This window comes from Anopheles stephensi, unplaced genomic scaffold (genome assembly GCF_013141755.1).
Source record: "Anopheles stephensi strain Indian unplaced genomic scaffold, UCI_ANSTEP_V1.0 ucontig42, whole genome shotgun sequence".
Taxonomy (NCBI): Eukaryota; Metazoa; Arthropoda; class Insecta; order Diptera; family Culicidae; genus Anopheles; species Anopheles stephensi.
The window spans coordinates 41,609-55,795 of record NW_023405369.1 but is presented as its reverse complement, the minus strand read 5'-3'; the positions used below and the strand labels follow the sequence as shown (position 1 = coordinate 55,795).

At 48.0% G+C, this 14,187-nt stretch overlaps 3 protein-coding genes across 10 annotated transcripts in view; 1 reads left to right on the top strand and 2 right to left on the bottom strand.

Moving 5' to 3' along the window:
• The window catches only part of LOC118516925 (N-acetyltransferase 9-like protein), a 16,903-nt gene extending 8,431 nt beyond the window's left edge, over positions 1 to 8,472 (bottom strand). Inside the window, exon 1 of one of the 2 annotated variants that reach the window (XM_036062771.1) lies at positions 8,361 to 8,472. The gene's annotated coding sequence lies outside the window, so the exon portion shown is untranslated. The remainder of the gene's footprint in view (positions 1 to 8,360) is intronic. The other variant, XM_036062772.1, reaches the window with a different exon arrangement.
• LOC118516924 (lambda-crystallin homolog) lies at positions 5,140 to 7,376 on the bottom strand. 3 transcript variants are annotated; one of them, XM_036062769.1, is made up of 4 exons: positions 6,845 to 7,376; positions 6,665 to 6,719; positions 5,754 to 6,132; positions 5,140 to 5,695 (listed from the first exon to the last, which is right to left on the bottom strand). In XM_036062769.1, the coding sequence occupies exons 2-4, from the start codon at positions 6,706 to 6,708 to the stop codon at positions 5,171 to 5,173; spliced, it is 948 nt and encodes a 315-aa protein (XP_035918662.1). In that variant the 5' UTR covers positions 6,709 to 6,719; positions 6,845 to 7,376; the 3' UTR covers positions 5,140 to 5,170. The 3 variants fall into 3 exon arrangements, with proteins under 3 accessions (XP_035918662.1, XP_035918663.1, XP_035918661.1); XM_036062770.1 differs by having other exon boundaries at positions 6,665 to 6,728; positions 6,844 to 7,374; XM_036062768.1 differs by lacking the exon at positions 6,845 to 7,376 and having other exon boundaries at positions 6,665 to 6,745.
• Positions 8,182 to 14,187, top strand: LOC118516916. Of its 5 annotated transcripts, none has more exons than XM_036062755.1 (6): positions 8,606 to 9,147; positions 11,398 to 11,461; positions 11,838 to 11,943; positions 12,163 to 12,439; positions 12,529 to 12,697; positions 12,781 to 14,187. In XM_036062755.1, the coding sequence occupies exons 1-6, from the start codon at positions 8,762 to 8,764 to the stop codon at positions 14,170 to 14,172; spliced, it is 2,394 nt and encodes a 797-aa protein (XP_035918648.1). In that variant the 5' UTR covers positions 8,606 to 8,761; the 3' UTR covers positions 14,173 to 14,187. The 5 variants fall into 5 exon arrangements, with proteins under 5 accessions (XP_035918651.1, XP_035918648.1, XP_035918649.1 ...); XM_036062756.1 differs by lacking the exon at positions 11,398 to 11,461 and adding an exon at positions 12,060 to 12,091 and having other exon boundaries at positions 8,979 to 9,147; XM_036062757.1 differs by lacking the exons at positions 8,606 to 9,147; positions 11,398 to 11,461 and adding exons at positions 9,639 to 11,113; positions 12,060 to 12,091.

Genomic DNA, 14,187 nt, shown 5'->3' with positions numbered 1-14,187 from the left:
GTCTTCCTGTTGTTAAGGCGTGGATTTCGTCGTCGAACGTATCTTGTTGGGCGAGTTTACATAGGGCGATTTCGGCTTGATGAAGATCTTCAGTTGTGATGGTTGCTTGGACGATATCTGTATCAGCTACATCTCGTTTGTTTTCGGCACGACACCCCTTTGGATGTTGTGAAGAATATGCCTTGGTTCTCAGGCACCGCACGTATTTGAATATGTATGCTACCACACGGCGAAGTTTGTGGTAACTTGAATACCTAGCGAAGAGTGTGTTGGAGAAGGCTCGTGCGATAGTGGTGCAAGTGATGGGTTGAGCAGCCTTCCGCTCTTCATCTGCTAATTCACCTTCATCGTTAGACGGAATAAACGTTGGCCAATTGCTTTCATTTTGTGCCAACCAATGTGGCCCGTTCCACCACCGGTGTCGATTGATCAGATCCTCAGCTTTTACACCACGTGAGATATCGTCTGCAGGATTGTCCCTTCCAGGGACGTGCTTCCAGCTCATACCGTCGGTGTCCCGTTGAATCTGTGCAACATGATTAGCCACAAACGGTTTCCAGCGACTCGGCAGTGATTGCAACCAGTATAGTACCGTGGTGGAATCAGTCCAGAAATACACCTTGATGTTGAATCTCGTTGCGTTGATGATCTTCTTGTAGAGTTGTGTGGCTAACCTTGCGGCACAAAGTTCCAATCTTGCTATTGAATGCGTATTTGTCAACGATACGACTTTAGATTTTGCCGTTATTAGTTGTACTGAAACATACTCCTTCGTTTCTGCACGAATGTACCCGCACGTTCCATAAGCTGACTGTGATGCGTCTGCAAACATGTGTAGTTGAACGCTACGTGCTTGCACCAGTGAGACGAATCGAGGTACTCGGACCTCTCGCAATCGGAATATTCCTTGATGGTATTGATTCCACTCCTCCTGAAGCTGTGGTGGCAGCGTGCTATCCCAATCTAACGCCGTTCCGTTCCTCTTCAGAGTCCATAGACGTTGCATAAACATTTTTGAAATGATTATGGTGGGCCCCAGTAGCCCGAGTGGATCGAAGATCTTCGCGATGAATGATAATGCTTGGCGCTTGGTTAACGACATTGGTGGAGGTGGTAAATCTACTTGAAACCGAAATGCGTCGTTTCTTGGCTCCCAAACCAAGCCTAATGTTGAGACGGAGTGATCTTCTAGCTCGTGAACGGATTGTATTGCTATATTTTCTGCAGGAATGCCTTCTAATGCTTCTGGACAGTTTGATACCCATTTTCTAAGCACCATTCCTGCTGAATTCAGCATTGCAGTTATCTGAGTTATCTTTTTTACCACATCTGCGATATTGCTTGCTCCAGATAGAAGATCATCGACATAGAAATCGTGCAGAACAGGATCGACCGCATCAGGAAAGCTCTGCTGATGATCACGTGCAATTTGTTGAAGTGTTCTGGTGGCTAAAAAGGGTGCTGATGCTGTACCATACGTTACTGTAGCCAGTTCATAAGTAGAGATTGGGTCTGTGGTGGATTTTCTGTATCGTATGCGTAGCAAACTTCGATCTTCGGGGTGATGTAGTATTTGGCGATACATTTTTTCGATATCAGCGGCTATAGCTATGGCATGTGTACGGAATCTCAGGATGATGGAAAACAGATCTTCTTGGACAATCGGGCCTACTAGTAATGTGTCATTGAGGGAGTAGCCGGACGAGGTCTTGCATGATGCATCAAACACTACCCTAACCTTGGTAGTGGTACTGGAATCTTTGACGACAGCGTGGTGCGGTATGTAACAATGTGCGATTGTATCATCTACAGGCTCGGGAAGCTTCTTCATGTGACCGAGGTTTTCGTATGCTTCCATGAATGCACTGTAAGCTTTCGCCATTTCAGGATTGGATCTCAATCGACGTTCTACACTCAGCAAGCGCCGATCCGCAATTTCTCGTGACGCACCCAGGGTTGCACCGTTAGTAACATTTCGGGGGAGTCTGACCACGTACCTGCCCGAAGGTTCTCGATTTACTGTTGATGTGTAGTATTCCTCACAGTAATTTTCCTGTACTGAGAATGCTGGTCCGTCATCAACAGTTTCTAGCTCCCAAAAACGTTGTATCATGGCTTCGAGTGGTTCTGATACGATGGCGGCACTCAATAACGCAGTCTTATTGGATGGTGTTTTCTTGTGCGTTGCATTTCCGGCAACCACCCAGCCAAACGGTGTTTCCATAAGCCATGGTTTGCCTGGACCAAGTGCTCGTTTGCGGCCTGTATGCAGTTCCCAGAAGGCCTCCCCACCAATTACCACATCGATCTGGCTTGGAGTGTGGTAATTTGGATCAGCCAGTGTAACGTCAGGAATCTGCCATGAAGAAACATCAATTGGAGCCGAAGGAATGTCTGCTGTGGGTGCCCTTAAAATAAAGAATTCCATTTTAGTGCTGAATTCTTGATTTTGAGATTCAATAGTAGCCACGATAGAGTTTTTAACTTGCTGTACTGCTTGCCCAATGCCAGTGATGACGATGTTGACCCTTTTCTGCGGCGTTTGCAGACGTTTAGCCAATGACTCCGTGATGAAGTTTGAAGTAGATCCGGAGTCTAGCAGCGCTCGTGCTTTGATTTGCTGGCCATGGTCGTCTACAATGGTGATTATGGCGGTTTCTAGTAATACCATGTCGCCTTCCTGGACCTCATCTGATTGTGCTGACATGCTGATTTTTGCCGGAAAATTCGGTTGACCGAAAGGTGTGGTTGTTGGTGCTGGTGATGTAATATGCAGCAGTGTATGGTGACGCGCGTTGCAAAACCGACACGAATATTTTGAATTGCACTCAGGAACCTGATGATCCATTGACAGGCAGTTGAAACACAACTGCAGCTTTGCCACGATGTCCCGACGATCCTTCACCGACTTTCTATCGAATGCTGGGCACGTGCGCAGTGGGTGTCGGTCCGAGCAACCCAATGAACACGATGTTGGTTTCACTGCGACTGTCTTCTCACGCCCTGTGGTCACAGCATAGGATTGCGAACGACGATGTGATGGGGATGATGTAGTTCCTTTGACCACGGCACTCGACTTGTGTTTCACCCCGGCCACCGTGATCGCAACCAGCTCCTTGCTCCTTTCCAGGTTGAGTGTTGATCGTAGAATGCGAACTCTGTCCTGTAAAAAACTGATTAGTTCCGAATACTTATCTTGAGGCGACGTTGACGAGTGTCGTTCCCAAGCCCATAGTGATTCGGAGTCCAGTTTTAAGAACAAGATGTTTATCAGCGGCACGTCCCAAGAATCCACGGGTTGATCCAGTTTCCGAAGTCCATTCACGTTTCTCGTGAATTCGTCCACGAGTGAGGCCAGGTCATCCACGTTGGTTCCGTCCACCGATGGAAGGAAATGTAGTCTCCGGTAGTACTCGCGACACAACATGCGTTTGTTGTCGTATCGTTTCAGAAGCATCTTCCACGTTACGGCATAGTTGTCAGCCGTCAACGATGTGTGCTCGAACGGCCGAGCAGCATCACCTTTCAAGGTACCGAGCAAGTACTGCAGCTTCATGATCGGTGGGATTTCGGGCGAAGAATCGATCATAGCAACAAATCGATCTCTGAAAGTCAACCACTTTGTATCATCACCGTCGAAAGTCGGTAGCTCGACTTTGGGAAGACGAATGTTCACTGTGCTTGAGCTGTTTAGAGCTGCGGTGCTCGAAAGCAGCAATGAATTGTTCACTGTATGGTTCTCCATTGGTTTATGTTTGAGGAAGAAACCACGCAACTTTCTATAACGTTCGTCCATATCACACCTATCGTTGATGCACGCTTCAATAGTATCTTCTTTGTCATCTAGTTCCTCTAGTTTCCCGATCGCGTTTATGAAACTATTATGATGTGAGTCCAACTGTTCTAGGCATGTGGACAACTCATCGACTTGATTTTCATCGTACCTCGACATAAAATCCTCTAATCGCGCAATATATGCTTCGGATTGCCTTTTCTTCAACAGCACATTTTTAATTTTTTTATCCATAGTGAAATATGAAATATTTCGCACTCGATACGCACTGAAAGCTTTGTTGTATGCAAAATTGTACGCAAGTCCAAGTACGCGATTCACTTAGCACGGTTGCAGTAGTAACAACACCTTTACTTTACAAGATGGTGGTGAGATGACGCTATGAAATAGGCGCGCGATGGTGATGAGGTTGTCGACCGAAGCTTGGATAAAGCGACGCTTCCACTAACACAATTATCGAAATATAAAGCGGATGAGAAGGACGATTGTTCACGGAAGTCTGGGTTGACGGAACGCGGTTCACTTTCACACGCGAGCACGGATGACACAAAAACACACTAGTAATCGGCTGGCAGGAAGGTCCGTGATAATGATTGTTCACAATATTGTTCTATCACTGAGCACAGCACTAACGATGTACGAAAGTTACACTCACACGCATATACATACATGCACACTCCGTGGGAATGTTTCGATCTCTTGATGCAGAGTGACCACACACGGATGTTGAAACGAACAGACGCGATGATTCGAAAGGAATTCACGATGGATGGGTATCGTGAATTTTACAGTAGAGTAGGATACTCAATGTTCGTGCCCTTGATAGCGGGGCGATGATTGTACTACACCGTAAGCCTAGTACAACCGGAACTGGCTTGCACAAAACTGGATGAGAATTGGTAACACGTAGTGCCCTAATTCACTATTGTACAAGGATACAAGTCACGACACACGATCCGGTTCGAAGGACCAAAATGTAGAGAATTCACACTCGCAAAGAAACCAGACGTGTTTCATCTATCGCTCTACAATCACGATATCACATCCAGTAAATTCTCTACAATTATATAATCTTGCATGCATTTGAACTACAGGATTTAATATTACAATTTTCGAGCATGCATTTAAATTTCACGAATTAAACAGTAGACAATTAAGGATTAAGATTAGGACTACTCGACTGTTATACACTTACACGAACTACTCGAATTACATGTAAATCATTATGGACAAACGAATACACAGTTGCAAACCGACCAGCGATACGAGTGCACACAGTCTCACTTCAATCCTCAAAATATATCACAACCACCCCCTTTCGTGAACATTTTCACAGTCAGATTTAAAAAAAAATGCTTCGAAATCGCCATCCTAAACCTAAATATTCTTCTTCAGCTGGGCAAGCTTCGTCAGACAGGCGTCGCGCCATGCACGACGCTCCGGCAGCTTGTCGATCGGTACCATCTCCTCCAGCTCTTTGGCCACCTGCTCCGCCACCTTGCCCTCCATCCGGGGCGTCGGGCCCATCGTTTCGCTGACGGCGTGAATCGTGTTACAGTACCGCTCACAGTAGTTAAGCATTCCTTCCGCATTCAGATGGGCCGTTTCCAGCGGGCCAAGGAAGGCATACCGCATGCCCAACCCTTCCGACATCACCACGTCGATGTCTTTCACGCTGAGAATGCCGTCCGCCACCAGGCGCCAGGTTTCGTTGAGGATCGCATACTGGATGCGGTTCAGTGCGAAGCCTTCGATCTGTCGCGAGAGTGTGACGGGTTTCTGTCCAATTTCCGTCATCAGCTCGCGGGCTTTGGTGGTGTACTCGGGTTTGGTCCACGGTGCCGGCACGATCTCCACCAGTGGCACATAGTACGGAGGGTTAACCGGGTGCGCTACAAGGACCTGCAGCGTGAAACGAGAATTACCAAACGGTGTTCTAAACAGACAGAGCTAGTCGCACCTGAGCACGATGCTTCATCTCTTCGCTGAACAACGAGGGCATGAAGGTGCTGGTCGAGCTGGCCAGGATCGTGTTCGGTCCCACCAGCCCGTCCACCTCCGTGTACAGCTTCTTCTTGATGTCCAACCGCTCCGGGACACACTCCTGCACGTAGATGGCACCCGTGATGGCATCCTTCAGCTTATCCGTGCCGCTAATACAGGCAAATTGCTCCGCGGCCGTCAGGTTACCGCGCAGCAGGCCCTGCTTCTCGATGCTGTCCAGCTCCAGCTTCGTGTCCTTCAGTGCCTTCTCCACAATATCCGGAATGATATCGTAGATGGTTACCTGGTAGCCCACGCCGGCAAACAGCATTGCCCAGGAACGTCCGATGAGACCGCTGTGAGCCGTGAAGGAAGTAAAAGCATTCGCTCAATGTCAGTACTAGGTCAGTGTGCAGTGTGTGTGTTGTGTTTTCTGTTTGCGGTGACTTTGCCCTATCTCCGCATTCTGTTCGAATGCAGTCCGGCTTGCAGTACGGCTGAATGAGTTTAATTGTGTCTCTGTAATCACAATCTGTAATGACACCTAGAACATATGTGCCCTTCATTTGATTATGTGTCCTAGAAAAAAGAATTCCCCTCGAACGCTGAGACTGATACATCGACTGGCTATAACTTAAAGAGCACTGCAGCTTTTTTCCGGTGCAACCGAGTGCACTCTTGAGTGTTTTGCTAATATTGAGAATATGATAGCGGGAGCATAAATAGAATAAAAATGAAAGATAAACGCCTTTATCTGTTTATTGCAAGGAGGGAAGACATTCTGCAGGTTGTGAAGCAAATCTGAGGCAATTTTTATGATGATTTCTATGATTTAAAATTAATGTTATTTAAACAATGCTTATTTGAATTACTTTACTCTTTACTTACCTTCCGATGATGGCAACTTTCTCTTTCTTCATTTTGCTTGCCATGCTTGCGACTCGACACGGATCTTCCCGTTCAAATCGTGTAGCAGAGCAGGGAAAGGAAAATAGATTGTAATACTGTAATGCTTAATATTAGCACCGCAACACACCGCACACTTCTATTGATTCAGTCACACTCACCACTTGATATAATTCAAACCCAAAAAAAATGCGGAAAATCACACACACACACGATAGGTCGATACGCAAAAGGAAATACTTTCACTATTTTGCTTAAGGGATGCAGGGAAAAAAAACCCTTCGCTTCAACCGGAATGCTGTGTCACGGTTCCTCTATTGCTTTTTAAACTCGGATCAGCAGCCACTCAGTGAAATAACTCACACGAAGCGTAAGGAGACCCGGTGCTACGGTCTGTCCTGTCGAGCTGAAGGAATGGTAGCGACTGATCGATCTTGGGGCAGTTAAACGCCGCACGTAGATAACACGAGGAACCGGCACCGGCAGAGAGGTAGTGTGACCCGTCCTGCTGCTGCTGCTGCTACTGCTGCTGCTGCTGTGGGGGGAACGAGTCGTGTGGGTCGCTGTCCGCGGTCAACTCTACGCCCAGATACGCGCTGTGTTTGTTTTTGTAAGTGAAGTACGATGCTCAACCCCACCCCGGGCGTGAAGGCTTTTGTGCTTGTTTGAATCGCGTTTGAATGGCGAACGATACGTGCATCAATTGGCAAAAGGAAAGATGGGTTTCGTTGGCATGCTTTTAGTTAATTTCCGATTCGTCAGTCAGCATTCAAAAAAAGGGTTGTAAATATTTAAACATCCCTTCCAATCGTGGCTGTATTAAAATAACCACTCTCTATCACGGGTTGGATTCCGAGTTTGAACAAGGATAAGCACAGCACCGAATAGGAACTGCGCGTCAGATAAGAACTGATAAATATATGAGCACTGATAGCTGCTGGCTTTAACTCGCTAGCCAAGTGCTTGTATTGTGTTGTTAAACAACAACAAAAAATGCATTCCGTTTCAGTGGATATGTTGGAAAGCTTCTTGAACCATCTTTTTTGTTCACTCATGTGCCTGATTAGGGTAGACCACCCTTGGAAGATTACAAATGCGCGCTAGACACGGATTTAAGCTACCACTTGTACGGGTTATCATCGTTCTTATGCTGTACGGATTTCATTCAAGCGAACCAATTAACCCCTTCCTAATTGGAGGCTATCGACGAGCATAATTTACCGCATCATTGCATCATCCGCAGAAGGGCGGAAGGAGTCTGGACGATGATTAGACCCACTCTTGTCTCCCCTAATTGAATCATGCCGACACCTCACGTCCAACAACATAATCACCCATCCGTCCGGTAGTTTGAATCGGGTTGCATGTTGTGACGGACACAGATTTTTCGGTGGCCAGTGACGGGGTCAACTGATACGGTTTGGTGACAACTGATAAAGTGAGGCAAAAAGTTTTCGGGTGAATTTTCTAATTAAAGAAAATAGGGAAGAGCTGTGAGGGATTTCGGACGCGATATGGAGGTAATAAAATGGTAATAAATTTTACGAGGGCAGTGATGATAACATAAGCAGGGAATTGATGCAGTTTTAAAATAATAAGAAAGCATAATTATGCTGTAAATTTAATAGACAACAAAGAAAAGTGGGGAAAAACAGCAAGAATTAGCCGTTTTACTTACTCAGAATGGCTTAATAGAGCGGAAAATATTAAATACTATTCTCTTTGGTGGAAAACTACTGAACAGATGGGCAGTACTGTTTACGTTTTGCTCACAAGGAAAACAAACAATCCCCGGCATTCTGTCAGCAACGGAACCTTGCAAATGTTCCCCATCCCGGGTGGAGCACAGCAACAGTTCACCGTTCGTCATCGGCTGTTCAAATGTCAAACGAATGTCAAATGGAGTGGAAATAAAAAATAAAAATAAAATCGGTCTCCCCCGAAAGACGACATAGAGCAAAAACAGTGAAAATAAAAGTCCGGAAAGTGGTTGGAAAAAGTTATCCGCGAGCAACTCGGTCGCGCCCGGTATTCGGTGAATTGCTAGCGTAGTGTGTAGAAAGTGTAGTGCAGGCCGCCATGATGAGTTTCGCACTCAGCAGCCAATTCTATATCGATGCACTAGAACGTGCGATACACGAGCAAGTTCCGCAGCACTTTCAAACGCTGGCGGAAGAAAACCAGCTCAATCCGTTCGATCTCGTACCGCTGGACATGATGACGACGATGGTGGAACCGTCCGCGGACGGAATCGGGTCCGACGGCGGTGAGGCAAAGTTTCAGCAGTCAGCAGAAAACCAGCAGCAACAGCAGCAACAGCAGCAGCAGCTGCTGCTGCTACAGCAATCGGACGAGCAGCACAGTAGTAGTGGCAGCGAAGGCAACCCATTCTGCGACATCAATGATAATAGTATTCTGGTTGAGTTTGAAAAGATAGACGATGAGCTGGATGAGGACGGAGGATGGTACATAGCAGACATTAGATTACTTCTTCTTTTCCGTTAATTATTCATTCGCTGCATCCTCTCCCTACCGGAACCGTACCGTAACCGTATTCCCAACCCTCCCCGCTGACCTTTGCAGTAAATTCTGTAGTTTGCGATTCCACTTTCTGCACAACCTTCACTTCTCTCTTATCAACATATGTAGCCATTGTTTATGATTTGTTTTTCCCCCTGTTACGCACTCTTCCTAACACACACGCCCTTCTTCTTTGTATCCCTTAACATGATCCTGCTTAAGTTTTATGTGCGACAAAACATGATACAGTGATCGGAAGAGGATCAGAGAGAGTTAGAATTTAAATCGTTCAAATCGTTCCCAGGATCCCATTCGGTGGGGCCACATAAATTTTTATGGGACCACATTCCATCGATCGCGCCCGAGCATTGGATGGAATTAGTGAGCGTTTGTCCGTTTTTTTCCCACGCAAAATTCGCGCTCCCCCCCCCCCCCCCCCCTTCCTTCCGCCGTGCCGCGGGCTCAAAACGACCCATCGGCCACGGTTTCGACGGTACGCCGCTTCCAAAATATTTATTAATAGAACTTCCTACTTTGTCGTGGGATCTTTCTCCCGCAGTTCTCGGCTCGGATGCGAGAGTTCGCGTGCTTGAACGGATCGCAGAGATTCGAGACGATTGTTTTGGCCACTGCGTTTGGGTGTGAGGTTGAGTCGGTGGTTTTGGCCCCTAGACCGAACGACGTGTCACCCACCCCATGAGCCCTGTGTGTGTACGCGCGGTACCACGGCGTGGGCAAACAAATTGGAACAACGGTTTTTCGGTGAAGAAGCATCACACTAATAATGATTTTCTTTTCTGCCTCCACGGGCTTTAGGAGGGAACGAATAAATCGCGTCGGTTATTACAAACAAAACGACCAGAAAGGAAAGATTATATTTAAAGCATCGTCACGCGCCCAGCGCCCCCGAACGACGACGATCACTGAGGAGGAGCGGCCACTTTGGGCCGCTGTGGGCGATGCAAATTGGTTTGAATTTTCCCTGCCCGGACCATCCGTGTACCGGCTGCTGTCTGCTGGCCGCGTGGGAAGCGACGAGACGAGCAGATGATCAGACTAAGAGCACTTTTCTTTTATTTTCCCCTGTGAACCGTCAACACACGAAGATACAAGCAAAACTGTATCTGTGTTTACACATTATCGTTGCAGGTGCATTACCAGGTTGAGGGGTCATTTTTGGAGGGGGGGAGTGCTTTTCCCCCTAGAGACGGTACACCGAACAGCACGGTGTGTGAACACAAACACTGATCGAACGGAAAAAGGAAAACAGTCCACGCGGATTAAGGAAACATTGGGCGCGCGCACGATGCTGCTGATCACCTGTTGACCGACCGCCGATCCGCGATTGGAAGCACAAGTGACCGTTTTCGTTTAAATTGGGTTACAAGAAACTGTCCGGCTCATATGTTTGCCATTTGCCCCGGCAGTACAAATGAAGTGTTAATACCACACATTTAATGGGGTTTGGCCTGCCTTTTTTTGTTTGGTGCTTCGCTCTAAACAGACAAGGCCAGTGCAGTAGTGTGGCGTGTGTGTGTAAAAATAGCACCATGACGACGGTTGGGTGTAAACATGAAAACATATTCAATGGAACGAACGATGGACGAGGTGAGATGGTGTGGGTGGAACCGGGGAAGCTTAGAGTCCTCCCCCAGCATCAGGCAGTATCCGTCTGCAACGGCGTGTAATGCTTTCCTCCTGACATTGAGGACCGAACGGTACGGATACAATCGTGTCGATCGCGCGTGCTGCGAGCATAAAAACATGTTTACGATTTTTGACCGGACCGGACGAAGGCCCTTTTACATTTAATTATTAATAACCCTATCAAGAGAGAGAGAGAGAGACGGTGGCGAGTTTAGGAAGAGTGCATCTCTGTTGCGTTGGAGATGGAAGTAGCCCGAAAAACAAGTTGAGTAGTAAATCGTAGCTTGTTTTTGTAGCGTATGGCATTGTAGTTGCTGGAATGTGATTCCCCGTCCCATAAATAACCCATTCCCTCGCACCTGTTTCCGTTTTCCCAATAACCAAACACTTCTTCCACTCCTTTCTCACTCAATCGGAAGTACATTTCGTTCGTTTTCTCTTACTGTAATCGGTGCACTTTCGCTTCACTTCTTACTAAACATAAGAGACCTAGACGTCGACATACTGATGCTGATGAATTCCGTTTTCCAATTCGTTCCTCTATTCAGTAATAAAGAAAACAATACTCTATACGAAGACGGAGAGCCATCGCATGCCACTATCACGATCGAGGTACACATTTAGATAGATGTAAAACAAAACCAATACATAAACTATTAAAGCATTTAGCTTAATGAGATGGATAAGTCGATAGAAGATGGAAAGTTGAGTTGAACAAATTTAGAAAGATGTAAGAATGTAGCTACAATGGAGTACACTCTATCCTACCTAAGTTTTGTAATAATTGCGCTCCTACACAAACGATTCCACTGTAGTGAGAACCACCATCCAGCCCCAGAACAAGTTGTTGATCTGTTCTGTTCTATCTGTTGTAGTAATGATCCTGTAGCAAATTAAATGTAGCCTTTGCGATTACACCCAATTAGAAGAAAGATGGCGATGGTGTTGCGACGCCCGGTTTGACCGTATTCCCGTTCGCCTCTTGCAGGGTCCGGACAATCAAATACTGGCCCGGTATCGGTGCAACTATGGCAGCTGCAATCGGAGCTACAGCACGGTGGGCAACCTGCGGACGCACATGAAAACACACCGAGGTAAGCACAGGGCAGTGGTCGCGTCCGTGGCCAACCGTGTTTAACGAACCATTTCACCCATCAAATGCATGCTCACTAATGTTGCTCATCCTTCTGCTTTGCTAACGCTGGGAAAGGATAATAAGTACACACCAACCATACCAATCCGGTACGCGCGCCGCTCGGTTCGGTAAAATTCTTAATACTTATTCTTTTGCGTTTTCCGCCCCGCGGGCCTAGGTGAATACAAGTTTAAATGTACCGAGGAGGGCTGCACCAAAGCGTTCCTGACGTCCTACAGCCAGAAGATTCACATACGCGTCCACACGAAGGTGAAACCGTACATCTGCAGCGAGAGCAGCTGCCGCAAGGCGTTCAACACCCGCTACCGGCTGCGGGCGCACGAACGCCTGCACAACGGCGAAACGTTCAACTGTGCCGTCTGCCAGAAGGTGTTCACCACGCTGAGCGATCTGAAGAAACACTCGCGCGTTCACACTCAGGAGCGACCGTACAAGTACGTGTTGGCTGCCAGGCCAAGCCCAAGGGGCCGAAAAATTAACAAAAAAAACCGTTCCCCTCTTTTTTCGTGCCGCCCCTTCACAGGTGCAAGGAGGACAAATGTGGCAAAGCGTTCACCGCGTCGCATCATCTGAAAACGCACATCCGGACACATTCGGGCGAGCGGCCGTTTGCGTGCAAGATCAGCGATTGTAACAAATCCTTCAGCACACCGCACAGCCTGAAGACACATTCGAAAACGCACGAGAAGCCGGTAAGAAGATGAATCGCAGTTTGCGACGACGAGCAGCAGCGACACATTCTAACATTTTCCACCTGTTTTCTTTTGCGCTTTAGAAGAAAAAGTTCTCCAAAGCATCCAAGATGAAGAAGGCTCGTGTCCAGGCGCAGGATGATCAGGAAGCAGAAATGTCCTCGTACGATATAGTGCTGGTAGAGGAAGAAAATGAACACGACGTCGGCTCGGCTGGGCGTATCGAGAGTGTTGCGGAACAGGCCGAAGCACTCGGGGCCGATCCTGCGCACGGCATTGTGGCTCCGGCGGATGAGTTTAACTTCGTGCAGGTGAACGATTTCCACGAATCGAAAGCGCTTGAGCTGGCGCTGGCCGCGGAGGAAGAGCTTAACCCACAGTGGATCGACATTTCGATGCTGCAATCCAAACCGCTGGCCGCACTCGATCCCGTAACGTCCGCCTGCGTAGCACTACCGACCAACGTCCCATCGTACGTGGATCTTTCGTTCAACGTGAACGTAGCGGACTATCTGCCGTCCACGGAAACGAACGGCGGGAGCGTACCGTCTGCCGGTGGATCGGCCGTGCCCACCGACCCAGGTTCGCAGGTGTTTACGATCGAGAATTATTTCGATGAAAACTTGCTGGAAAGTGCTAACGCGACGGTACAGATTGATCGTGCGATACAGAACAGCGAACAGCGGGCTGGTGGTGTGAAGCAGGAAGAGCAGGAAGAGACGGAAAAGTTGATCAATGAGCTGTTTGCTGAGGAGTTCCTGCCAAAGTTAAGCGACGCCGCGAACGGTGAACCGCTGACAGCTGCCGGTCCATTTGTGTCGGTTAACCGAATGGACAGTGGTGATAGCGATCCGAGCAATACTATGTTGATGGCCGGTCCTGCTGCTATCCCGACGGCAGATGGTTCGACGAAAACGCTGAAGGACATTACGGCCGATGCAGATATTTGTCGCTGTGTCAACTGCCAGTGTGACCCGTTGCAGGGTTGCATCGGCGGATGCGGTCCGGAGAATCCTTGCCGTGGTACAGTTGCCGCTGGTGCGGGATTCAATGTGCCGCCTGCTTTGATACCAAGCATCGCTCAGCCGCATATGCCACAGCTAGCATCGCTTGAAACGCAATCTAGTGTGCCTGGTGAGATGAACATGCTGGCAATGCAGCAGCAATCCGTGCCCACCAAACCAACCAACGCGCCCTCGGTATCTTCCTGCTGCAAAGCCACACCACCGTTGGCCTTAAGCGAGCACGACGCAATCGGTACAATCGGACCGAAGCTAACCGACCAGCTGGAACCACTGACAAACATGCTGAAAAGCTTGCAGAACTGCTCCTGCGCTGGACCGCGGGACGGTCACTCGAAGGGTTGCTGCGTAGTGATCTGCCTGAAAACGCTGGAAACGCTCAAAAAGGTGCTGAGCACACACTCCAGCCTGATCCATTGCCACAGTAGCAGCAGTAGTGCCATAATCAACTGAGTGCAATAGGCTTCA